Below are 26,668 nucleotides of genomic sequence, written 5' to 3' on the forward strand. Positions count from 1 at the left end.
AAAGTAAGTTATGCTGCAAATTCTGCTTCAGGATTCCATTACAGCAGTGGTTCTCAACCTGTGGGTCGCGACCCCTTTGGGGGTTGAACGACCCTTTCACAGGGGTCCCCTAAGACCATCAGAAAACACATATTTCCGATGTGTAAAGAGCAGCTACTGTGTTGAAAGCAGCTACTCTGTTAAAAGCAGCTACTGTGTAGAAAGCAGCTACTGTGTAGAAAGCAGCTACTGTGTAGAAAGCAGCTACTGTGTAGAAAGCAGCTACTGTGTTGAAAGCAGCTACTGTGTTGAAAGCAGCTACTGTGTTGAAAGCAGCTACTGTGTTGAAAGCAGCTACTGTGTTGAAAGCAGCTACTGTGTTGAAAGCAGCTACTGTGTAGAAAGCAGCTACTGTGTAGAAAGCAGCTACTGTGTAGAAAGCAGCTACTGTGTTGAAAGCAGCTACTGTGTTGAAAGCAGCTACTGTGTTGAAAGCAGCTACTGTGTTGAAAGCAGCTACTGTGTTGAAAGCAGCTACTGTGTTGAAAGCAGCTACTGTGTTGAAAGCAGCTACTGTGTAGAAAGCAGCTACTGTGTAGAAAGCAGCTACTGTGTAGAAAGCAGCTACTGTGTAGAAAGCAGCTACTGTGTAGAAAGCAGCTACTGTGTAGAAAGCAGCTGCTGTGTTGAAAGCAGTAGTATTGGAGGTAAAACGACACTTCATGAATTATAATTACTGGGTAAATAATTTAATGGTTGGGGGTCACCACAACATGAGGAACTGTATGAAAGGGTCACAGCATTAGGAAGGTTGAGAACCACTGCATTACAGCAACACAGATATCAGGCTGATCTACCCCATCTTTGCCATTTTCATCCCCTGACTTCCAGAGGGAAGGACCAGTCTACATCTGGAAGTGGGAAGGTAATATTGAGGAAACCCAATCAGCTTGTCCTGCCCAACCACGAGGCAACATTTACAAAAATTAAGGCGCAGTGATTATTACCGAAATCCAGAACTTCCCTTGAAGGTAAAAGGACTTCACTTTCAGCAATGGTTTCCTTTGCATTATTACAATAAATACAAAAGTTGACCGGGGAACCCCGTAGTGGAGTCCGTGTTCTCTCCAGGGTACGTCTTGGCAATAAATGCACGGCCATGCTTTGCGCCAAGCCTCTCACATTGGCCATCATCAGACAGACGCCTCAGCGTTAGCAGAGTTAAGGAGAACACTTCTCTTATTCCCGAAGGTCGGGTGGCTCCACTCAGCGGTGCCATGTTTTATTTAAAATGCGCCGTCTCTGTAACCACTTGTTCTAATTGGCAAGGTAAGGCCAGGTCTCTGGAGCAAGCAGCTCATTACATTCTGAACGGATTACAAAAACACGATGAAACAAACCGCACAAATGAAGGGTTCAAGCAGGCAATATATGCAGAATTAGACCGTAATATAGAGAGCAATCTGCCTGGACATCAGCCGCCGTCTGCTGAGCGGTACAAAGTGCTTGTAGAGTTTCGCCTCCAGTGGGAACTAAAATAACCGATCCGAAGCTGACCGCCGAGTTGGTCTACTTCAGGAAACAAACACAGCTGTTTTTTTTACTTCACATTAAGAAAACCAAAGTACAGTTGTGTTCAAAATAATAGCAGTCAGACATCACTAACCGGATCAATCACTGTTTTTGGTGGAAATGATATTTCTACATGGCAAATAATTTCCTAGCAGGTGTAGTAGAGTAATAGAAATCCAACAGACCCAACAGTCATGACATGCATGCTGCTGATTCTGTGTCATTGAATCACTCATTGAAAGGGGCGTGTTCAAAATAATAGCCGTGTGGAGTTCTATTAGTGAGGTCATTCATTCTTTGATAAACAGGTGGCAATTATTGCCCTTATTTAAGGAAGGAAGGCAGCAAATGTTGGACATGCTGGTTACAGTGCATTTCTCTCTGAAATTCTGAGGAAAATGGGTCGTTCCAGACATTGTTCAGAAGAACAGCGTACCTTGATTAAAAAGTGGATTGGAGAGGGGAAAACATATAAAGAAGTGCAGAAAATGATCGGCTGCTCAGCTAAAATGATGGCAAATGCTTTAAAATGGCAACCAAAACCTGAAAGACGTGGAAGAAAGCGAAAAACTACCATTGGAATGGATAGAAGAATAGCCAAAATGACGCGGACTCAGCCAACAATCAGCTCCAGGAAGATGAAAGAAGGTGTGACGTTCCCTGTGAGGACTGTTACAATTAGAAGACACCGATGTGAAGCCAAGCTATCTGCAAGAAGTCCCCGCAAAGTCCCACTGTTGGGAAAAAGACGTGTGCTGAAGAGGTTACAATCTGCCAAAGAGCACATTGACCGGCCTAAAGAGAAATGGCGCAACATTTTGTGGACTGATGAAAGTAAGATTGTTCTTTTTGGGTCTAGTGGGCGGAGACAGTTTGTCAGACGACCCCCAAACATTGAATTCAAGCCACAGTACACTGTGAAGACCGTGAAGCATGGTGGTGCAAGCATCATGATATGGGGATGTTTCTCATACTACGGTGTTGGGCCTATTTATCGCATACCAGGGATCATGGATCAGTTTGAATACATCAGAATACTTGAAGAGGTCATGCTGCCTTATGCTGAAGAGGAAATGCCCTTGAAATGGGTGTTCCAACGAGACAACGACCCCAAACACACCAGTAAAGGTGCAACATCTTGGTTCCAGACCAACAAGATGGACGTTATGGAGTGGCCAGCCCAATCCCTGGATCTTCATCCAATAGAAAACTTGTGGGGTGACATCAAAAATGCCGTTTCTGAGGCAAAACCAAGAAATAGAGAAGAACTGTGGAATGTGGTCCAATCATCCTGGGCTGGAATACCTGATCACAGGGGCCAGAAGTTGGGGGACTCCATGCAACACAGATGTACAGCAGTTCTCAGAAACAGTGCGACTACAACCAAATATTCATGAGGTCATTCAAAGGAAAGCAAAATCTTCAAACATTTCTCAGTTTATATAGTGAATGTTGGAGTTTGTAAAGAAGAATACAAACACTGCGATTTTTTTGAACCGTCTAATATTCACTTTTCTTCAATTTTTTTTTTAGAGGAACAACACAAATTTGATGTATTTTTCTTCATGTTGTGATTTGGAATAGAATGTGTCGTGTTCCCAATGCATTTGTGTGGATGGAAATAAAAGCTATTAGAAGGATTTTCAGCTTTATTCACTTTTTTCAACACACTGCTATTATTTTGAACACAACTGTATATATCATATAGGGTCCTCCATAAAAGTCTAGTTGATTGGTATTGACAACAGAAGCCAAACATAGGGGCAAAGCTGGTGCAGATTTCAGGAGACAGTCAGTCCAAACTAGGATCCATAGGGTACAGGAAAAAAAAAAAAAAAAGAATCACCACAATGCTGGATAAGAGTCGAAAATGAAGCCGAATGTTGAAGAATACCAGTGAATCTGGTTGTGTAGAAGTGGAAAACCCAGATACTGCTGTGTTTGGGGATGGACTCAATGTCATTGGGACCACATAATGAAATTCTTGGGATATGAACGCCTTGCTTCCCTCAAAGGACCGGGGAGTCCAAATATACTAAACAGAGAAAACCAAACAGAGCGTGCATTGGCCTAGTGCATTACCTAAAAAGTATGTTTATTGAATGTTACAAAATAAGTATTCTACTCACAATCGTCAATAAAGGAAAGGCACGTCATGAAGGAACCGCTCTGTCCAATTCACACTGCAAATCTGTCTTATGATGAGAATTCTGGACATCCAAAAGGCTGGAGGGCTCTGAGGAGGAGGCTAGCCCTCGAAACGCTTCAGCCTTTTGGATGTCCAGAATTCTCATCATAAGACAGATTTGCAGTGCGAATTGGACAGAGCGGTTCCTTCATGACGTGCCTTTCCTTTATTGACGATTGTGAGTAGAATACTTATATTTTAACATTCAATAAACATACTTTTAAGGTAATGCACTAGGCCAGTGGTGGGCAACCTTTTTTTTCAACTGAGCCAAATCTCGCCAAAACCACGATTGAAATTTATTTTGAGAGCCACATTTTTAAAACTGAAAATACATCCCCCATATAGTAATTCATCCCCCATATAGTAATTCATCCCCCATATAGTAATTCATCCCCATATAGTAATTCATCCCCCATATAGTAATTCATCCCCATATAGTAATTCATCCCCCATATAGTAATTCATCCCCCATATAGTAATTCATCCCCCATATAGTAATTCATCCCCCATATAGTAATTCATCCCCATATAGTAATTCATCCCCCATATAGTAATTCATCCCCATATAGTAATTCATCCCCCATAGTAATTCATCCCCCATATAGTAATTCATCCCCCATATAGTAATTCATCCCCCATATAGTAATTCATCCCCATATAGTAATTCATCCCCCATAGTAATTCATCCCCCCTATAGTAATTCATCCCCCATATAGTAATTCATCCCCCATATAGTAATTCATCCCCCATAGTAATTCATCCCCCATATAGTAATTCATCCCCCCTATAGTAATTCATCCCCCATATTGTGTCAATTCACTTACCTTTGCTCCGCGCGTTCCTCTTGCCGTGTTCCCGCGCCGTTCTGGTCTTCAGGGCGGACTGTGAGAGGAGAGGAGTTCGTCACGCTGCCCCGCCTACATCCTGGCTGCCCCGCCTACATCCTGACAGCTGCATTGTCCTGACTTTTGGGGTGGTCGCCCGAGAGGAGGGAGGGGGGCGGCCGCCCGAGAGGAGGGAGGGGGCGGGCGCCCGAGAGGAGGGAGGGGGGCGGGCGCCCGGCACACAGAAGAGCCGCATTTAAGTTTGTAAAGAGCCGCATGTGGCTCGCGAGCCGCGGCTTGCCGACCACTGCACTAGGCCAATGCGTGCTCTGTTTGTTTTTCTCTGTTTAGTATATTTGGTCCTTGCTCTACCTCAGAAAAAGTGCGTGCGCACGAAACGCATCAGAAGGAGCCTGTGAAAGTCGTTGACACTACGCCGCCGGTGCCATGTGGAGGCCCGCCGGCCACCTTTAATTTTAAGAGGGTCAGTGGGTCACTTTCACTTGCCACCTGATTACAGGTTTTTTACTTGGTTTTTTTAAATAAATTGAAGTAATATACTACACTATGAGTATCTCTCTGTGTCCTCTGTGAGGAGTCTCTCTCCCAATTTCACAGCCACAGAGTGATTTCAATCCCAGCCCTGGTTCCATTGAAGAGGAATATCCTATCCTGGGAGCTTCCTGGCCTGCAGGATTTTGCTTTTCCACAAGAGGGCGTTATCATCCATTTCAGCACATATCCATTTTCTGGCCAGAGGGAGAGAGGGGAATCTCCAGGATTTCTTACACACATGCGTACTTTAAATGCGCTTCTGGTTAGTTGGCATTCTTTCCATTGACACTGGGAATTAATGAGCACCTTTTCAGGACTATTATTGTGTTGATTTGCATGATTTGGTCATTTTACAGCGCTGCATTTTATATGTATATACTTATTTTTTAACATTGAATCTAACTGTGTGTCTGGACAGTGTAACGCTCCAGTTCCACAGCAGCTGCTGGTCTCAATCCAACATCCCGGTTTCGGCTGAGCTGCACTCCCTGTCTGTCTATCCACCTGTAGGGTGACTGATGTAGACAGATCCTCTGGGTGGAGTCCAAACCTGCTTTAATGCAGAAGTTCAGCTTTAGGGCCTCATCCCCCACTCCCCGTTAAGGATTGGCACCTTTGGGGAGCGGGTACCCGATTTTTACAGGTACCCACTCCCGCTGTGACCATCTAGGCGATCGGAAGCAGAAGTTGTCCTCCCTCCCTCTCTCCTTGTAGTCCTCTGGGACACATGACAGATTCCGGGACCATTCACAAGGTATTGCGCTACTCATGCATGCGTAGTGGGCACCCAAACCGTCACAGCTGAGTTCCCACAGTTAAGATGGGGAGAGCAGACGGGCGGTGACACCGGCTCCAGTGACGACACTGCTGGACCAAGAGACAGGTGAGTGTTTTGTTTTTTAAAAGTTATCAGCTGCAGTTGTAACCACTGACATTTTTTTTTTACATTTAGACTAAAGCGTCGCTTTAACCACCGTTTATATTCATGGGCCGGACGGGAGCAGTGCAGGGGGCCGTTTATAAACGTCCTCCCTGATTCCTGCTTGTGCGCGCTCCCTGGGAGCGCGAGCACCGCGATTCGGTGCCCGCTGTGTCCGGAGGACACAGTGGAACACCGATCGCTGTACGGGACCTCTGGGTGAGGTCCCGATCCTGTGATCCTTGATTGGCCAATCAGTGATCACATGAAGAGTAGTAAGCAAGATGTCACTTCTGACATCATTGCTTACTACGTGTGAAATCTGTGAATGATCACAGAGATCACATGGTACAGGGCTATTCACAACAGTCTTGTACCATGTGACAAGCTGTGACCAATCACAGCTCACACAGTATTTCTCAATGGCTGCAAGAATGCAGCCAGAGAGAAGGAGAAATGATTGCTTTTACAGCCTTTATGGATGTAAAAGCAATCAGTGTAAAAAAAATAAAATAAATAATAATCCCCCACTATGGTGACACTGTACTGCTAGGGTTACAGTATGTAAAAAAAAAACCCATAAATAATAATATAGAAAAATAAAATAAAAATGTAAAAAAAAAAAATTAGAAAAATTATAATTTTTGGTTATAAACTAATTTGGGTCATTTTTTTTTTTACTAAAAAGAAAAAAGATAACTGAATAAAGTTTGGCGAATATTTATGAAGAAAGATTATTTATTTGCAAAATCTTATAAGAAAAACACTTCAAAACAAGTTCCAATAAGTGTAAATTATTTAGTCTGCAGAAAGGTTATAGCGAAAATCGATCAATCCTGATGTACTGACGGCTGATCTAATTTAATTGAGGCCCTTAAAATATTGGGACAGTAAAAATCCCCCCCCCCCCAAATGTCAGGACAGTACAAATCCCCCCCAAACGTCGGGGCAGTACAAATCTCCCCCAAATGTCGGGACAGTACAAATTCCCCCCAAATGTCGGGACAATACAAATTCCCCCCAAATGTCGGGACAGTACAAATCCCCCCCCCAAATGTCGGGACAGTACAACCCCCCCCCCCCAAATGTCGGGACAGTACAAATCCCCCCCCCCCAAATGTCGGGACAGTACAAATCCCCCCCCCCAAATGTCGGGACAGTACAAATCCCCCCCCCAAATGTCGGGACAGTACAAATCCCCCCCAAATGTCAGGACAGTACAAACCCCCCCCCCCCCCAAATGTGGGGACAATACAAATCCCCCCAAATGTCGGGACAGTACAAATCCCCCCCAAATGTCGGGGCAGTACAAATCCCCCCCAAATGTGGAGACAGTACAAATCCCCCCCAAATGTCGAGACAGTACAAATCCCCCCCAAATGTCGAGACAGTACAAATCCCCCCAAATGTCGGGACAGTACAAATCCCCCCCAAATGTCGAGACAGTACAAATCCCCCCAAATGTTGGGACAGTACAAATCCCCCCCAAATGTCGGGACAGTACAAATCCCCCCCAAATGTCGAGACAGTACAAATCCCCCCCAAATGTCAGGACAGTACAAATCCCCCACAAATGTCGGGACAGTCTGAGGTATTTAGCAAGAGGCATGGCGAGTTTATTGAAATAACAATTTTTTGGAAAATTAAGAAATTAAATACATTTTTTTTCACATACTGTCACCAGCAGGGTACAGCATCATGATATCACTGGTGTGGCGGTGATTAGGGACACTGACCGGTGACAGCATGTTAAAAAACAAATCATTTTTATTCAATATTTAAATTTTTTTTTACATTATTTACTATTTTATAAAATATTTTCATCAGAGTAGTCCAATGCTACCATAGTAACACTGTACTGCTCTGGGCTGGGGGGGAAATCAGGGATTTTGTTTTTACACTTTGATTGCAGCTACAATGAAGATCATTGCACCAGCAATGCTATGACGTGTCATGAATGGGTAAACCTCATGACAGCTAATCACATGGTACAGGGGTGATGTGATTGGCGATACCTATGGGCCAATCACAGCTCACTAGTACCAGAAGCAAAGCCGTTATGGATGGAATTCATTCACAACAGCTTTGTTGACATTGTGATTATGTGATTGCATAGCGAGGTTGGGTGCGCTGCGCCTAGCATCAGTACAGGCAAAATGGCGTATTATTATTATTATTATTATACAGTATTTATATAGCACTAAAAGGTTTGCTCAGCGCTGTACAGTAGCGGGGGGGGGGGGGGGACAGAACATGAGACAATACAGTAACAATACAATACACGAGGGGGTCAAGGGACCTGCTCTTTCGAGCTTACAATCTAGGAGGGAGGGGAAGGTGGTACAGGAGGAAGTGGCTGTGGGGGATGGAGTGGTAGGAGGAGATCGGCTGTTAGGTGAGGGCGGGGTAGGCTTCCCTGAAGAGATGGGTTTTCAGGGTGCGCCTAAAGGTGAGGAGGGTAGGTGACAGTCTGATGGATTGGGGTAGGGAGTTCCAGAGGATGGGGGAAGTTCTGGAGAAGTCCTGCAGTCGGGCGTGGGAGGAGGAGACCAGGGAGCTGGAGAGTAGGAGGTCTTGTGAGGAGCGAAGGGCACGGGTTGGGTGGTATTTGGGTATCAGGTCGGTGAGGTAGTTTGGGGCGGCGTTATGAATGGCTTTGTATGTCAGTGTTAGTAGTTTGAATTTAATGCGTTGGGCAATCGGGAGCCAGTGGAGGGAATGACAGAGGGGGGTGGAGGCCAGTGGAGGGAATGACAGAGGGGGGTGGAGGCCAGTGGAGGGAATGACAGGGGGGTGGAGCCCAGTGGAGAGAATGACAGAGGGGGGGTGGAGCCAGTGGAGGGAATGACAGAGGGGGGTGGAGGCCAGTGGAGGGAATGACAGAGGGGGGGTGGAGGCCAGTGGAGGGAATGACAGAGGGGGGGTGGAGGCCAGTGGAGGGAATGACAGAGGGGGGTGGAGGCCAGTGGAGGAAATGACAGAGGGGGGGTGGAGGCCAGTGGAGGGAATGACAGAGGGGGGGTGGCAGATGCGGAGCGGTTGGTAAGGTGGATGAGTCTGGCCGCTGAGTTCAGCATATGGGTACGTCGCTTTGCCTGTTTCCGTGCCTTGGCCTTTACCTTCCCCTGATCCCTGCCTACGGTGCGCTGCGCTTAGCATCAGTGCTGGCAAAATGGCATATGGGTACGTCGCTTTGCCTGTACATGATGCCCACCGTAACCGGGCTGTGGGCGGTCGGAAAGTCGTTAAAAGAATAAGTGAAGAGCGAACAAAGTTGGGGCTGCATATGCCCCAGGGACAAATTGTAGGACTGTAAAGAATTTGAAGAGTTGTTGTGCAGGGTCGGGTAGTCCATACTGTGAATATCGGCGGTAAAAAAATGTTCTACTACAAAATGCAAGAGAAGAAGACCCAGAGAGGGATAGAAGCGCACTCAAAGTATACTTAACTTCCATCTCTTACATTCCTGACCAGACCTGCATTTGTACTCAGAAGAAAATGTCAGGATTATTGTTATTGGGAGGTTTTTAAGGTCGTAGCAGATAGCTGAACGCCCTCAAGAAGACGGAAAGATTCGGATAAACCCAGAGACAACACAGCTCCACTGCTTTTTATAATGACAAATAAAAGCCTCGGCTGATACCTGCTGAGCCATTAATATTCAGCGTTGCATGGGAATTAAGTGGGATTTTAGCTATTTAGCAGTAATTTGACAGTGAATGAATCTGTGTGTATTTGTGAAGTTGGTAAGGTGGGGGGGGGGGGGGGGGTACACGTGACCCCCAGATGCATCACATTATCAGCATTGTCTGTAGAAGCGACACATCACAAACATATCACCTGTAACAGAGTTATGTTCATATATTATTATTATTATACAGGATTTATATATTATTATTATTATACAGGATTTATATATTATTATTATACAGGATTTATATTATTATTATTATTATTATTATAATACAGGATTTATATTATTATTATTATTATTATACAGGATTTATATTATTATAATTTAAGATTTATATTATTATTATTATACAGGATTTATATATTATTATTATACAGGATTTATATTATTATTATTATTATTATACAGGATTTATATATTATTATTATTATACAGGATTTATATATTATTATTATACAGGATTTATATATTATTATTATTATACAGGATTTATATATTATTATTATACAGGATTTATATAATTATTATTTTTATTATACAGGATTTATATTATTATTATTATTATACAGGATTTATATATTATTATACAGGATTTATATATTATTATTATACAGGATTTATATTATTATTATTATTATTATTATACAGGATTTATATTATTATTTAAGATTTATATTATTATTATTATACAGGATTTATGGCGCCAACAGTTTGCTCAGCGCTGTACAATATAACGGGAGACAATACAGCAACAATGCAGATCAATACAAGAGGGATAGGAGGGCCCTGATCCTGGGAGCTTACAATCTAGGATTGCAATCCACATTTTTTTTAACCCTTGTAAATATTTTTTCTAAAACTTTTTTTTTTTAACCCTTCTGTGGAAAATGATCCCCGATTAGTTTGCTGGCAGCTCTCGCTCCTTTCCAACCTCATATTCCTTCCACTCTATAGCTATAAACCCCATACACCACCCCTGGGGAATCACATAAAAAAATTAATAGTACAGAGCTGGATGTTGGCTCCTACAGCTGTTGCCAAACTACAAGTCCCATGAGTCATTGCAAGATTCAGTTACAAGCATGACTCACCAAGGGAAAGGCATGATGGGACTTGTAGTTCTGCAACAGCTGGAGGGCCGCCGGTTTGACACCCCTGCTCGAATACGTTTCTGCTTGGGTGGCCCCATAGCAAGCTGCTTGCTGTGGTGACACCTGACAGGAGGGAGGAGCGCCGGCGGGGAACCCGAGAAGAGGAAGATTCAGGCTGCTCTGTGGAAAACCACGGCACAGAGCAGGTAAGTATAACATGTATGTTATTTAAAAAATAAAAAATAAATAAAAAGACTTTATTATCATTTTAAGGAGACTCACCAGCTCTATTTGTCCCCTTACCAATTATTATTGAAAGCAACAGAGGGGAAATCTTCCAATGGGGACACTAGTTCTGGTGACCTGGCAAGGAATTCAGTTAATTTATAGGAATTTCCTCTCACTCATCCAGTACATACATGTGCCTCTACTATGGGGGTTCTTAAAATTGGAAAGTTAGGAACTACAGAACATCGGGGTGCCATGAAGAGGCTCTGCAGCTTACGCATGCGTTTGCAAATGTGTGCTAACTAAATTCCTGTTTTTAACACATACTGTTAGGTTAATTCGGTTTGTTTGCAGGCTGGTTGGCAAGCTGAGCTGGGAATTTTTTTTTGTTGTTTGACATGCGTCACCCTTCCATGTGTTCTTTGCTGTGAAGGCCAGTTATAGACTCGGGCAGCGGCCATTTTTTGTACTGTTGAATTGTTGGTGGAGGGGGTGCACTGGACATCTTAGCTGCCATTGTGCTACATGCTGGGTGTCCAGTGCGCTCCTGTGCTTTTAAGGAGGGGTGGGCTCCCTCAGGTTCACCTGCCCTTGGTCTATCCAATAAATACATATGCCTCTACTATGGGGGCTCTTAAAATTGGAGAGTTAGGAACTACAGATTACTGGGGTGCCGTGACGAGGCTCTGTAGTTTACGCATGTGTTTGCAAATGTGTGCTAACTAAACCCGTTTTTAACACATATTGTTAGGTTAATTCGGTTTGTTTGCAGGCTGGTTGGCAAGTTAGAGCTGGGAATTTTTCTTTTGTTGTTTGACATGCGTCGCCCTTCCATGCGCTCCTTGCTGTGAAGGCCAGTTATAGACTGGGGCAGTGGCCATTTTTTGTATGTCCTCTTACTTGTTTGGCTATGAGACAGGAAGTGAAGGGAAATCTCCCCAATGGGACCCAGATGGTGAAACAAAATTTGACAGGGGTTATAACCCTCCTTTACTCCATTCAAAATGAAACAAAAAATTTTGCCTGTAGTTCTACTTTAAGCACCTAGCGATTTAGCTCTAAATTAAAGAAGTATGGGATGTTAAAAACAAACATCCATACTCACCTCAATGATGTGTAATGCTGCAGCTGTCCCATGTCTGATCTAAGACGAAGATCTGAGCAATCACATGACCACTGAATGCTCAGATCTCAGTCTGCTCCTCGGGGAGAACAGTGACTGTCAGTCACCACTCTCCGTTCTGCTCCTCAGTTGTCTGTGCATCAACCAATGGCCATTGTCCTGAGTGAGTGAAGTGGGATGCTTGAAAGAGTTTATTTAGTAATAAATTCCAAATTGGGCCATCAGTTGTGCCCAAAGCAAACTCCCCAGTCACCAGGTTAGCCATTTCATTTAATAAGAATATATACATGGTCCACTCTAGGTCTTTTTCATTCAATAATTAATAGCTGATGGTGAGGGAGACACCATAGACCAGGGTTTCTCAATCTGGCTTCCATGGAAGCCTAGGGTTCCTCCAGAGGTTAAAGAATAAAAAAAAGTGCAGCGCTAGATTTAAACTTCCAAGGACATACTAAACAGAACAAAAAGTCCAATCCAAAAGGCTTTAACATGTGGAAGAAAAGTTCATCCATCAACGACCCAACAGAAATCCAACAGATTCCCAAGAGATCAGTAGTGGTGCACTGAAATGAAAATTCTGGTGCCGAAACAGAAAATCCAAAATGCACTTGGTCGAAAACCGAAAAGCGCATTTTTAAAAATTAATATATATTTTTTGGAAAGAAAATATACTTTAATTGAAAAAACAAAAAACCACAATATATACCCCAATTTTTTAGTAAAATATGAAAGAATATGTTACGACGAGTAAATAGATACCCAACATGTCACGCTTTAAAATTGCACACGCTCATGGAATGGCGTCAAACCGCAGTAATTAAAAATCTCCATGGGTGATGCTTTAAAAATTTCTACAGGTTAGCAGTGTAATATGAGAGGAAGTCTAGTGCGAGAATCATTGCTCTTGCTCTGGCATTCATGGCAATACCTCACATGTGTGATTTGAACACCGTTTACATATGTGGGCGTGGCCTACGTCTGCTTTCACCACTACATGCGAGCACGGGGGGGGGGGGGGGGGGGGACTATAAACTTTTTTTTTTTTTGCACTGTCCCTTTAAAAAAAAATTTAATCAATTTTATTCCTATCACAAGGAATGCATGCATCCGTTGCGATAGAAATAATTAGTGACAGGTCCTCTTTATGGAGAGATATGGGGTCAATAAGACCCAACATCTTTCCTCTACAATGTAAAGCATTAGATCAAAAAAAGCATTGATCTAGTGCTTTAAAAAAATTAAAAAATGATCGCAAGTCCTCCAGTCCTCCAAGGGCATAGAGATAAGTGGAGGCCATCTTTTCTTCACTAATCTCTATGCCCAGCGCTGGGATCGTTCGATGGTTTCTCAGGTAAGGCTGAGAACTAGCAAGGGTCGGCAGTGGCGAAGGGACGGGGTTTTTTCAGCACTTGTATCGGTGCTTTTTTTCCTATCGTACGACAGGGGTGTTTTCAGACGAACAGTTTCGGCCACCGAAATTTCGGTGCACCCCTACCTAGAAGAAAAACTCCTTCACCAACACCAATCACACTGCCTCTTACCAGATAATGTTGACCCCCAAAAAGGAAAGTCCAATCCAAAAGGCTTTAACGTGTGGAAGAAAAGTTCATCAATCAAGGACCCAACAGAAATCCAACAGATTCCCAAGAGATCGCCAAGAGGAAAAGCTCCTTCACCAACACCAATCACACTGCCTCTTACCAGATGATGTTGAGCCCCCAAAAAGGAAAGGTCAATCCACGCTGTGTGCTTCCTAGAAGCGAACAATGAACTTATATACTTTAAGACTCCTGGTCTTCAATGCAGAGTGTTGATCAGGGAGGACGCCCTGTGAGATTATGACAAGGAACATTTTGCATTGAAGACCAGGAGTCTTAAAGTGTACAAGTTCTTTGTTGTCTTCTAGGAAGCACACAGCGTGGATTGACCTTTCCTTTTTGGGGGGTCAACATCATCTGGTAAGAGGCAGTGATTGGTGTTGGTGAAGGAGTTTTTCCTCTTGGAGATCTCTTGGGAATCTGTTGGATTTCTGTTGGGTCCTTGATTGATGAACTTTTCTTCCACACGTTAAAGCCTTTTGGATTGGACTTTCCTTTTTGGGGGTCAACATCATCTGGTAAAAGGCAGTGTGATTGGTGTTGGAGAAGGAGTTTTTCCTCTTGGTGATCTCTTGGGAATCTGTTGGGTCCTTGATTGATGAACTTTTCTTCCACACGTTAAAGCCTTTTGGATTGGACTTTCCTTTTTGGGGGGTCAACATCATCTGGTAAGAGGCAGTGTGATTGGTGTTGGAGAAGGAGTTTTTCCTCTTGGTGATCTCTTGGGAATCTGTTGGGTCCTTGATTGATGAACTTTTCTTCCACACGTTAAAGCCTTTTGGACTGGACTTTTTTTATATTTAGTATGTCCTTGGAAGTTTAAATCTAGCGCTGCACTTTTTTATTCTTTTTTTTCTATGTATTGTAACCTGCAATATTGTGTTGGCTGCTTATGTGGGTATACTCATCATAGAGCGATCTATTGTACTATATACAGTCATGGCCGAAATTGTTGGCACCCTTGATATTTTTCCTGAAAATCAAGTATTTCACACAAAAAAGGTATTGCATTAACACATGTTTTGCTATACACATGTTTATTCCCTTTGTATGTATTGGAACAAATATAAAACAGAGGCAGAAAAGCAAATATGACATAATGTCACACAAAACCCCAAAAATGGGCTGGACAAAAGTATTGGCACCCTTAACTTAATATTTGGTTGCACACCCTTTGGAAAACATAACTGAAATCAGTCGCTTCCTATAACCATCAATAAGCTTCTGACACCTCTCACCCGGAATTTTGGACCACTCTTCCTTTGCAAACAGCTCCAGGTCTCTCTTATTGGAAGGACACCTTTTCCCAACAGCAATTTTAAGATCTCTCCACAGGTGTTCAATGGGATTTAGATCTGGGCTCATTGCTGGCCACTTCAGAACTCTCCAGCGCTTCTTTGCCATCCATTTCTGAGTGCTTTTTGACGTATGTTTGGGGTCATTGTCCTGCTGGAAGACCCAGGATCTTGGACGCAAACCCAGCTTTCTGACACTGGGCCCTACAGTGCGACCCAAAATCCTTTGGTAATCCTCAGATTTCATGATGCCTTGCACACAGTCAAGGCACCCAGTGCCAGAGGCAGCAAAACAACCCCAAAACATCATTGAACCTCCACCATATTTTACCGTAGGTACTGTGTTTTGTTCTTTGTAGGCCTCATTCCGTTTTCGGTAAACAGTAGAATGATGTGCTTTACCGAAAAGCTCTATCTTGGTCTCATCTGTCCACAAGACGTTTTCCCAGAAGGCTTTTGGCTTACTCAAGTACATTTTGGCAAACTGTAGTCTTGCTTTTTTATGTCTCTGTGTCAGCAGTGGGGTCCTCCTGGGTCTCCTGCCATAGCGTTTCATTTCATTTAAATGTCGACGGATAGTTCGCGCTGACACTGATGCTCCCTGAGCCTGCAGGACAGCTTGAATGTCTTTGGAACATGTTTGGGGCTGCTTATCCACCATCCGGACTATTCTGCGTTGCAATCTTTCATCAATTTTCCTCATCCGTCCACGACCAGGGAGATTAGCTACAGTGCCATGGGTTGCAAACTTCTTGATAATGTTGCGCACTGTGGACAAAGGCAAATCTAGTTCTCTGGAGATGGACTTGTAACCTTGAGATTGTTGATATTTTGCCACAATTTTTGTTCTCAGGTCCTCAGACAGTTCTCGTCTCCTCTTTCTGTTGTCCATGCTTAGTGTGGCACAGACAGACACACAATGCAAAGGTTAAGTGAACGTCTCTCCTTTTTATCTGCTTTCAGGTGTGATTTCTATATTGCCCACACCTGTTACTTGCCCCAGGTGAGTTTACAGGAGCATCACATGCTTGTAACATTCTTATTTATCCGCAGTTGTGAAAGGGTGCCAATACTTTTGTCCAGCCCATTTTTGGAGGTTTGTGTGACATTATGTCGAATTTGCTTTCTTTCCTCCCTTTTTTTGTTTTGTCCCAATACACACAAAGGGAATAAACATGTGTATAGCAAAACATGTGTTAATGCAATACGTTTCGTGAGAAATACATGATTTCCTGGAGAAATATCAAGGGTGCCAACAATTTCGGCCATGACTGTATCCTCCAGGGGTTGCCAGGGGTTGCTTGTGCCATGAACTATTTCTGCCTCTCAGATAAGTTCCCAATGACACCATTGATCTTTTTCGCTACCTGTATGGTAGTAATTCTTCCCAATGACTACAAGTGCAAGGAGCATTCTTCCCACTGACCTTTACACTGATGTATCTTGAGCTGTAGATACAGTAATTTTTTGCAGGCGTTCCGAAACTGGAAAGTTATTTCAAGAGTTCCTCTGTTTTGAAAAGTTTGAGAAAGGCTGCCATAGAGGGTACAACTATAGACAATGCGTGTTACATAGTTAGTCTGTCTGAAAAAAGACAAAAGTCCATCCAGTTCAACCATAGAAAAAAAAAATATGAAACACAGGTAAAAATCAGACGACTCCTAAGCTCAAATGAGAATTGTCTGCCATATGTGAGTTGGTTCTGTCATGTCTGGCCATTATCAGCCGACTGTCTCTGTGCGCCACTAATTATAAGAGGAAGATGTGTCAGTGGATTGTCTATGATGACAACAGACTGAAGAAGATGTCCGTGGCCACATCAATAACAGATAATGAGCAGATAAACACACACCAATTAGCTAGACACTTCTTCATAACCAGCGGGCCATCTGTAAAAACACTAATGAGCACAAGATGGACACCGAGGAACAAGACCGGCTGCGGGAACATGACGTGACGGGGAAAGTTCTGAATGTCCTCTACACTGTGGCATTCTGTATGTATGCACAGGAAATGATATGAGTGGCAGCACACAAGCACAAGAATGGAGAATAATTGTCTGGTCTTGAATGGTCCTCATCATATACTATAGAACAGATGAGATGGGCTACGGCATCTTTATACACTATAAATCCAAGCTGGCGGACCCATCACCATCACACCATAAGAAGTTTTTTGGACATCCTATTTCAAAACCATAGCCATTGATATGGAGTTGGCAGCCTCTTCTGGGAAGGCTTTCCAGGATTTTGGAGAGTCGCTGTGGAAATTTGTACCCATCTGTGAGGTCAGATACTGAATGAGAAGACCTGGCTTACCACTGGCATTCCAACTCATCCCAAAGGTGTTCAGTAGGGACCTGGCTTACCACTGGCGTTCCAACGCATCCCAAAGGTATTCAGTAGGGACCTGGCTTACCACTGGTGTTCCAACTCATCCCAAAGGTGTTCAGTAGGGACCTGGCTTATCACTGGCATTCCAACTCATCCCAAAGGTGTTCAGTAGGGACCTGGCTTATCACTGGCGTTCCAACTCATCCCAAAGGTGTTCAGTAGGGACCTGGCTTACCACTGGCGTTCCAATTCATCCCAAAGGTGTTCAGTAGGGACCTGGCTTACCACTGGCGTTCCAATTCATCCCAAAGGTGTTCAGTAGGGACCTGGCTTACCACTGGCGTTCCAACTCATCCCAAAGGTATTCAGCAGGGACCTGGCTTACCAATGGCGTTCCAATTCATCCCAAAGGTGTTCAGTAGGGACCTGGCTTACCACTGGCATTCCAATTCATCCCAAAAGTATTCAGTAGGGTTGAGGTCAGGGCTCTTAAAAAGGACATTCAAGCTTCTCCACATCAAACTGGTCAAACCCTGTCTTTGTGGAGTTGGCTTTGTACACAGGGGCACAGTCATGCTGAAACAGAAAGGTTCTTCACCAAACTGTTACCACAAGGTTGGAAGAGCACAATTGTCTACAATGTCTTTGTATGATGTAGAATTAACAGGACTCTTCACTGGAGACACCATTAACAAACCATAGCCATTAATATAGAGTTTCCAAATTTACTTGGCTATGACAGCCTTTTCTTGGAAGACTTTCCACAAGATGTTGGAGGGTGTCTGTGGGAATTTGTGCCCATTTGTGAGGCCAGGTACTGATGTTGGATGAGAAGACCTGGATCACCATTGGCATTCCAATTCATCCCAAAGGTGATCAGTAGGGTTGAGGTCAGAGCTCAGGGCTCCTCCACACCAAACTGGTCACACCATGTCTTTATGGAGCTGGCTTTGTATACAGTCATGCTGAACAGGAAAAGGGTCTTCACCAAACCGTCACCACAAGGTTGGAAGAGCACAACTGTCCACAATATCTTTGTATGTAGTAGCATTAATAGGACTCCTCACTGGAGACACCAGAACTCCATCATTTTGAGGGGGGTCAACATACTTGGCCATATAATATATCTTCTGAGTTATTGCCGATTCTAGTCACAAATTGTTTCAGTGGATGGAAATTGCAGGTGACATTTTCTGCTAACCCTCTTCTAAATTATAGTTATTAAAGAACCAAGCTGGATCTGGAATTCACTGTAAGCAGTGTGGTGGCTCATTATTGAACCTTGCAAGACTGTGCAAGATTCTCAGCAAGGACATTGCATTGGATTGACACTTATACCCGGTGTTCACGCAGAACTCCTCCAAAGATTCCGACGTCCCCTCATAATTTACAAGACATTCTACTCAAATTAACTCCACTCTGAATAAAAGTGTACATGTGAACAGGACATTAGAGTGTAAGCTCCTCTGGTACAGAGACTGATGTGACTGTGGGGGAGGGGACATTAGAGTGTAAGCTCCTCTGGTACAGAGACTGATATGACTGTGGGGGAGGGGACATTAGAGTGTAAGCTCCTCTGGTACAGAGACTGATATGACTGGCTCAGTGTTCTCTGTACAGCACTGCGGTATATGTCAGAGTTATATAAATGTGTAATAAAAATAATGTGTGATTGTGAGTGGCAGTTTACAAGCACAAGAATAGAGAATAATTTGTCTTGAAATGTCCTGATCGGATGCTATAGAACAGATGAAATGGACTATGGCATCTTTATACACTATAAATTCAAGTTTGCAGACCCCTGACCATCATCACAGCATAATGAGTTTTTTGGACATCCCACTCAAAAACCACGGCCATCAATATGGAGTCGACAATTTGTGGCTTTAACATCCTCCACTCTTCTGGGAAGACTTTCCACAAGATTGTGGTGAGGATTGTGGTTAAAGTGTAAGCTCCTCTGGTGCAGAGACTGATGTGACTGTGGGGGAGAGGACATTAGAGTGTAAGCTCCTCTGGTACAGAGACTCATGTGACTGTGGGGGAGGGGACATTAGAGTGTAAGCTCCTCTGGTACAGAGACCTATGTGACTGGCTCAGTGTTCTCTGTACAGCACTGCGGTATATGTCAGAGCTATATAAATGTGTAATAATAGTGTATGACTGTGGGGGAGGGGACATTAGAGTGTAAGCTCCTCTGGTGCAGAGACTGATGTGACTGTAGGGGAGGGGACATTAGAGTGTAAGCTCTTCTGATGCAGAAACTGATGTGACTGTGGGGGAGGGGACATTAGAGTGTAAGCTCTTCTGATGCAGAAACTGATGTGACTGTGGGGGAGGGGACATTAGAGTGTAAGCTCCTCTGGTGCAGAGACTGATGTGACTGGCTCAGTGATCTCTGTGCAGCGCTGTGGTATATCTCAGAGGTATATAAATGTATAGTGATAGTGTGAGGGGACATTAGAGTGTAAGCTCCTCTGGTACAGAGACTGATGTGACTGGCTCAGTGTTCTCTGTACAGCACTGCAGTATATGTCAGAGCTATATAAATGTATAATAATAATAGTGTGTGACTGTGGGGGAGGGGACGTTAGAGTGCAAGCTCCTATGGTACAGAGACTGATGTGACTGTGGGGGAGGGGACATTAGAGTGCAAGCTCCTCTGGTACAGAGACTGATGTGACTGTGGGGGAGGGGACAGAGTGTAAGCTCCCCTGGTACACAGACTGATGTGAATTGTTCAATGTTCTCTGTACAGCGCTACATAATATGTTAGAGCTACATGAATTTATAACAATAATAATTAGTGTGTAGCTGAGATGGAGGGGTCACAGTGTAAGCTCTCTGGTAGGGAACTATAGACAGGTACTCACCCGCAAAACACTTAGAACAGAGATTCATTGTCTTACTGGACCTGAGAGAGAAAAGAAAGCAACATTAAGTCACAATGACTGTAAAATGTTTAAAAGAAATATAAAAGGAATGTGAAATAAAGAGGAACTCATACACAGGATACTATAATTACAGGTATAAACCTCAAAGATACCAGAACACATTTTATTGGCCATTGTGGACCTGTGGAAGATTTTGGATGGTTAGAGAGGTGTTCTGGTCAGCTATAAAAAATAAATAAAAGTCTGCAGCTACAATATTTACCATACAGATACTCACCAGCCCAAGGATCCAGCACAGTCATCGCTCAGGCCTGTTCTTTACTGGTCCTTGGGTCCCTGGTGCCACCATCTTGCTTGTGGGAAGCTGGCTGTGACTGTCTGGTGTGTCGCACCAGTCACTGGTTAATGGTAAGAATTGGCGTTAGCCTTAAAGTAGGTGTGAATTCTTAGCCTCCAAAACCATAACAACCTCCATGGTAGCTTCATATTCCACCATAATACCTCTTTTTCTGTTCTTTTAGATGTGGTCATGTGACCGCTATAACCTCCGATTGTCCCGCGGGTCGAAGGGATGGGATGGAGACCCCTAATTAGAATCGCCAGCTTCTGCTGTGTGCAGCTGCTCTATTGACAGTGAGACTCTTGCCAGGAGCCGCTGTCAACTAGGCTCTTCAGAGGCTGGGCAGGTGGGCGGGTCATCCTGTGATGTCACACCCCTGACTACATGACTGCAGGAAAGCAATGCTTTTGCATAGTGTTTTGCTGATCCTATGACTGGAGCTGGTGCATAGGTCTACCAAAGCTACGAGGTGCCTGAACCCATGGTTTCCATTTACGGGATAGAACAGAAAGGACGACAGCATAAGAAATCTGATAGGACGTACTTAGATCTGCTTGGCCAGCACAAAATAGGGCAAAATATGAGTTAGGCAGCTTAAAATGGCACAAACAAAATCCCTATTCTCTAAAAACAATCCATACACATCCAACACTTAATAGCCATGTAATCTATGTTTCATGAAATTATTCCTTGTTGTGTTTTTCTGGTTTCTTGAAATGCCTTCTGTGGGCTCCTGAACCTTCCCTTTTGCCACTCACTTTTGTTTGTTTGAAATGAGCAGTGCATGTTCGTTGTGGTCATGTGTACTGCTCAATGCACACTACACATCCCATCGTCCATAGTCCCAAGCTCGTAGCTAAAACCCCATAGCTCCTAGGCCATAGTCCACATCCCTTATGCCATAGCCCACAGCCCCTAGGCCATAGCCCAAAGCCCCTAGGCCATAGCCCACAGCCCCTAGGCCATAGCCCACAGCCCCTAGGCCATAGCCCACAGCCCCTAGGCCATAGCCCACAGCCCCTAGGCCATAGCCCACAGCCCCTAGGCCATAGCCCACAGCTCCTAGGCCATAGCCCACAGCTCCTAGGCCATAGCCCACAGCTCCTAGGCCATAGCCCATATCCCCTAGGCCAGTGGTTCTCAACCTGTGGGTCACGACCCCTTTGGGGGTCGAACGACCCTTCACAGGGGTCCCCTAAGACCATTAGAAAACACATATTTCCGATGTGTAAAGAGCAGCTACTGTGTAGAAAGCAGCTGCTGTGTTGAAAGCAGCTACTCTGTTAAAAGCAGCTACTGTGTTGAAAGCAGCAGTATTGGAGGTAAAACAACACTCATGAATTATAATTACTGGGTAAATAATTTTATGGTTGGGGGTCACCACAACATGAGGAAATGTATTAAAGGGTCACGGCATTAGGAAGGTTGAGAACCACTGCCCTAAGCCATAGTCCATTGCCCCTAGGCCAGGGGTGGGCAAACTTTTTGACTTGAGGGCCGCAATGGGTTCATATATTGGACCTGGGGGCCGGACCAAGAGTAGATGAATGATGTGTATGTGTCATCCATAGTAAGTATAGTAATTAATCCCCCATATAGTAATTCATCCCCCATAGTAATTCATCCCCCATATAGTAATTCAGCCCCCATATAGTAATTCATCCCCCATAGTAATTCATCCCCCATAGTAATTCATCCCCCATAGTAATTCCTCCCCCCCTATAGTAATTCATCCCCCATAGTAATTCATCCCCCCTATAGTAATTCATCCCCCATAGTAATTCATCCCCCCTATAGTAATTCATCCCCCATAGTAATTCATCCCCCCTATAGTAATTCATCCCCCATAGTAATTCATCCCCCATAGTAATTCATCCCCCATAGTAATTCATCCCCCATATAGTAATTCATCCCCCATATAGTAATTCATCCCCCATAGTAATTCATCCCCCATATAGTAATTCATCCCCCATAGTAATTCATCCCCCATATAGTAATTCATCCCCCATATAGTAATTCATCCCCCCTATAGTAATTCATCCCCCATAGTAATTCCTCCCCCATAGTAATTCATCCCCCCTATAGTAATTCATCCCCCCTATAGTAATTCATCCCCCATATAGTAATTCATCCCCCCTATAGTAATTCATCCCCCATATAGTAATTCATCCCCCCTATAGTAATTCATCCCCCATAGTAATTCATCCCCCCTATAGTAATTCATCCCCCATAGTAATTCATCCCCCATAGTAATTCATCCCCCATAGTAATTCATCCCCCCTATAGTAATTCATTCCCCATATTAAGTCCCCAGGTCCGCCCTGTGTCAATTCACTTACCTTTGCTCCGCGCGTTCCTCTCGCCGTGTTCCCGTGCCGTTCCGGTGTAGCATGAAAATCGGCCCGCGTGTACGGCCCGCGGAGCTATGAGGATCTGTCCCCCTCGACGTATCTGCGCATATGCCAGTTTCAGGCATTAGCAGCCGATCGGCGATCTCCGGCACATGCGCAGATACGTCGAGGGGGACAGATCCTCATAGCTCCGCGGGCCGGATTAAAAGGTCCGCCGGGCCGTAGTTTGCCCATTGCTGCCCTAGGCCATAGCCCACAGCTCCTAGGCCATAGCCCATATCCCCTAGGCCATAGCCCATATCCCCTAGGCCATAGCCCATATCCCCTAAGCCATAGCCCATATCACCTAGGCCATAGTCCATAGCCCCTAGGCCATAGCACACAGTTCCTAGGCCATAGCCCATAGCCTACAGAGAGAACAAGCAAGAGAAGGTGGCTAAATTCTTACATACAGTGAGACCACGAAGAATGAACGTAGCCACCCTCTAACAGAAAGTCAGATCACAGCAGCAAAGAATTTGGAAATCTTGAGGAGGCTACAAGCAATAGGAGGGACTTCCTTGAATTAAGAATACATACTTGTATAGAATTTTCTTTTACTAACTTTTTTTTATCATTGCTATAGATGTCTTACCACCCTCAATGCACACTACACATTGTCCATAACCCGTATGCAATCGCTCATAGCTCTACTTGCGATCAGGAGCCAGGGGCGGACTGACCATTTGGGAACTCGGGCACTGCCCGAGGTCAGTAGGGGGCCCCATGAGATGCCCCTGGTACCTTTCATAGGCTTTTTTTAGGTGTGGTTTGGGTGTGGGCGAGGACACAGGGGCCCCATGATCCTCTATTGCCCGGGGGCCCCATTAGTTGTCAGTCGGCCCCTGTCAGGAGCTTTCAGATCATGTGACCGCTGTGACAGCCAATCACGGCAGTCACATGATCACAAACCCTGCCCCGCCTCCTGGCATCTAAAACCCTTTAACCTCCCTGGCGGTCTAACTAATCAATATTTTTGAATGTCAAAGCGGTACATTGTTTTGCATGGAAATATGTTTTATATTGTAGGCCTGTAATTTTTAGGAATAACTCACTGAAATCTGTCCGAACAAGAGTCTAGTAACCATCCCGGGGAGGATAAAATTTGAAACATGAAATCATAAATTATATGATAAAAAATTATAAAAAATAATAATATAATAATAATAAATTTAATTCAATAATATAATCAAACCAAAAACACTGAAATGTGAAATATAGCGCCAAGTTCGCACATCGCTGAGCAAAGTCGCAGAATCGTTTTCAGTTTCTGATGACGAATTTCCCCCACCAATCATTATCACTCAATTCTGCAAGTGGTTCTGATTTACTATCGCTGTTCTCTAGCCGGTCTAAAACCGCGTCTGACCTAAAGGGACGCTTTTTGGACGCCATGGACGTTTCTCAGTTTCCAGGCAGAAAGAACAGTAAAAATGCAGGCAGGGCGCCGGACAAAGCACTCGGGACACAATGTATGTGAAATGGTTTGATACAGGAATGTTATACTAACAGATTACAATGTATTGTGTGTATGTCATGTTTTAACTTTTTTGAATCTCCCGCTGGTTCCGCCCCCTTTGTCCCGACGTTCGCAGGGAATGGAACTCGAGAGACGGATGCTGGCAGAGGACATGGCCGGGGACACAGCGGGAGGACATCGTGGGATCGCAGGACAAGGTAAGGATCGAGGTATCGCAGGACAAGGTAAGGATCGAGGTATCGCAGGACAAGGTAAGGATCGGGGGTATCGCAGGACAAGGTAAGGATCGAGGTATCACAGGACAAGGTAAGGATCGAGGTATCACAGGACAAGGTAAGGATCGAGGTATCACAGGACAAGGTAAGGATCGAGGTATCAAAGGACAAGGTAAGGATTGCAGGACAAGGCAAGGATCGGAGGATTGCAGGACAAGGTAAGGATCGAGGTATCACAGGACAAGGTAAGGATTGCAGGACAAGGTAAGGATTGCAGGACAAGGTAAGGATTGCAGGACAAGGTAAGGATTGCAGGACAAGGTAAGGAGCGGAGGATCGCAGGAGAAGCACTACAGTGTAATCCTGAATAGGGCTCGGGGTTACCGCTTTTGGTGCTGTAAATTAACCCCGAGCCACACTCGGGAATACCACTAGGAAGGTTAAAGGGCCGGGAAGAGCCGGCACCAAGGGGATATTATACACTTCCTGGGATTTTGTTTGACCAAAGACATGTAGCAGAATACATTTTGGCCCAGAAATTTAATTTTATTGGATATGTTTTATAACAGAAAGTAGAAAATGTTTGGTCTTTTTTGTGTATACAATAAAAATCCCGGGGGTGGAGCGGGGGGGGGGGGATCAGTGTCCGGGACTGGAAGGGGGATGGGGAAAGTGTGCGGACTGGAAGGGGGGTGAAAGTGTCCGGACTAGAAGGGGGGTGAAAGTGTCCGGACTAGAAGGGGGGTGAAAGTGTCCGGACTGGAAGGGGGGGGAAGTGTCCGGACTGGAAGGGGGTGAAAGTGTCCAGACTGGAAGGGGGTGAAAGTGTCCGGACTGGAAGGGGGGGAAAGTGTCCAGACTGGAAGGGGGGTGAAAGTGTCCGGACTAGAAGGGGGGTGAAAGTGTCCGGACTAGAAGGGGGGTGAAAGTGTCCGGACTAGAAGGGGGGTGAAAGTGTCCGGACTAGAAGGGGGGTGAAAGTGTCCGGACTAGAAGGGGGGTGAAAGTGTCCGGACTAGAAGGGGGGTGAAAGTGTCCGGACTGGAAGGGGGGTGAAAGTGTCCGGACTGGAAGGGGGGTGAAAGTGTCCGGACTGGAAGGGGGGTGAAAGTGTCCGGACTGGAAGGGGGGGAAAGTGTCCGGACTGGAAGGGGGGGAAAGTGTCCAGACTGCAAGGGGGGGAAAGTGTCCGGACTGGAAGGGAGGTGAAAGTGTCCGGACTGGAAGGGGGGGAAAGTGTCCGGACTGGAAGGGGGGGGAAAGTGTCCGGACTGGAAGGGGGGGAAAGTGTCCGGACTGGAAGGGGGGAAAGTGTCCGGACTGGAAGGGGGGAAAGTGTCCGGACTGGAAGGGGGGGAAAGTGTCCGGACTGGAAGGGGGGGGAAAGTGTCCGGACTGGAAGGGGGGGGAAAGTGTCCGGACTGGAAGGGGGGGAAAGTGTCCGGACTGGAAGGGGGGGAAAGTGTCCGGACTGGAAGGGGGGGGAAAGTGTCCGGACTGGAAGGGGGGGGAAAGTGTCCGGACTGGAAGGGGGGGAAAGTGTCCGGACTGGAAGGGAGGTTAACATTCACCATTTCTTACATGGCAGGTTTAGCTCTAGCAGTACGGCCCCTTTAAGGACTTATCCTTTGTTACGTAAGTAAGTAGCCGATTGACTTGAGCTCTTTTTTAACAAACAGAAAATTAAAAAAAAATGCATTAAAACCACTGCATTAAACCAGCCCCCCCTCCCGCTCTCAAACAAGCCAAACGCCGGGGATTTGACGCAGGAAGACGGTTATTAGGAGATCGGAATCGCACTCCCTGTCGCTCGCGAACGACTTCCGCTTATTACACAAGCGGCTGAAGCTCCGGACGGCCATTGTAAGACGGTTTAATAACAGCACTTTAAACAAACAGTACGGTAAAACACGACGGCGTTTGTCAGATCGGAGAGAGAACAAATCT

General features: G+C 44.8%; 1 protein-coding gene across 1 annotated transcript in view; it reads right to left on the reverse strand.

Annotated features, from left to right (window-relative positions):
- Positions 1-26,668, reverse strand: part of ZFAND3 (zinc finger AN1-type containing 3) — a 309,345-nt gene that overhangs the window by 179,705 nt on the left and 102,972 nt on the right. Inside the window, exon 2 of the mRNA XM_089692567.1 lies at positions 20,276-20,316. Coding sequence (XP_089548693.1) covers positions 20,276-20,316 — 41 coding nt within the window. The remainder of the gene's footprint in view (positions 1-20,275; positions 20,317-26,668) is intronic.

Source organism: Staurois parvus, unplaced genomic scaffold (genome assembly GCF_062004578.1).
Source record: "Staurois parvus isolate SC_StPar_1 unplaced genomic scaffold, SC_StPar_1.0 ptg000595l, whole genome shotgun sequence".
Taxonomy (NCBI): domain Eukaryota; kingdom Metazoa; phylum Chordata; class Amphibia; order Anura; family Ranidae; genus Staurois; species Staurois parvus.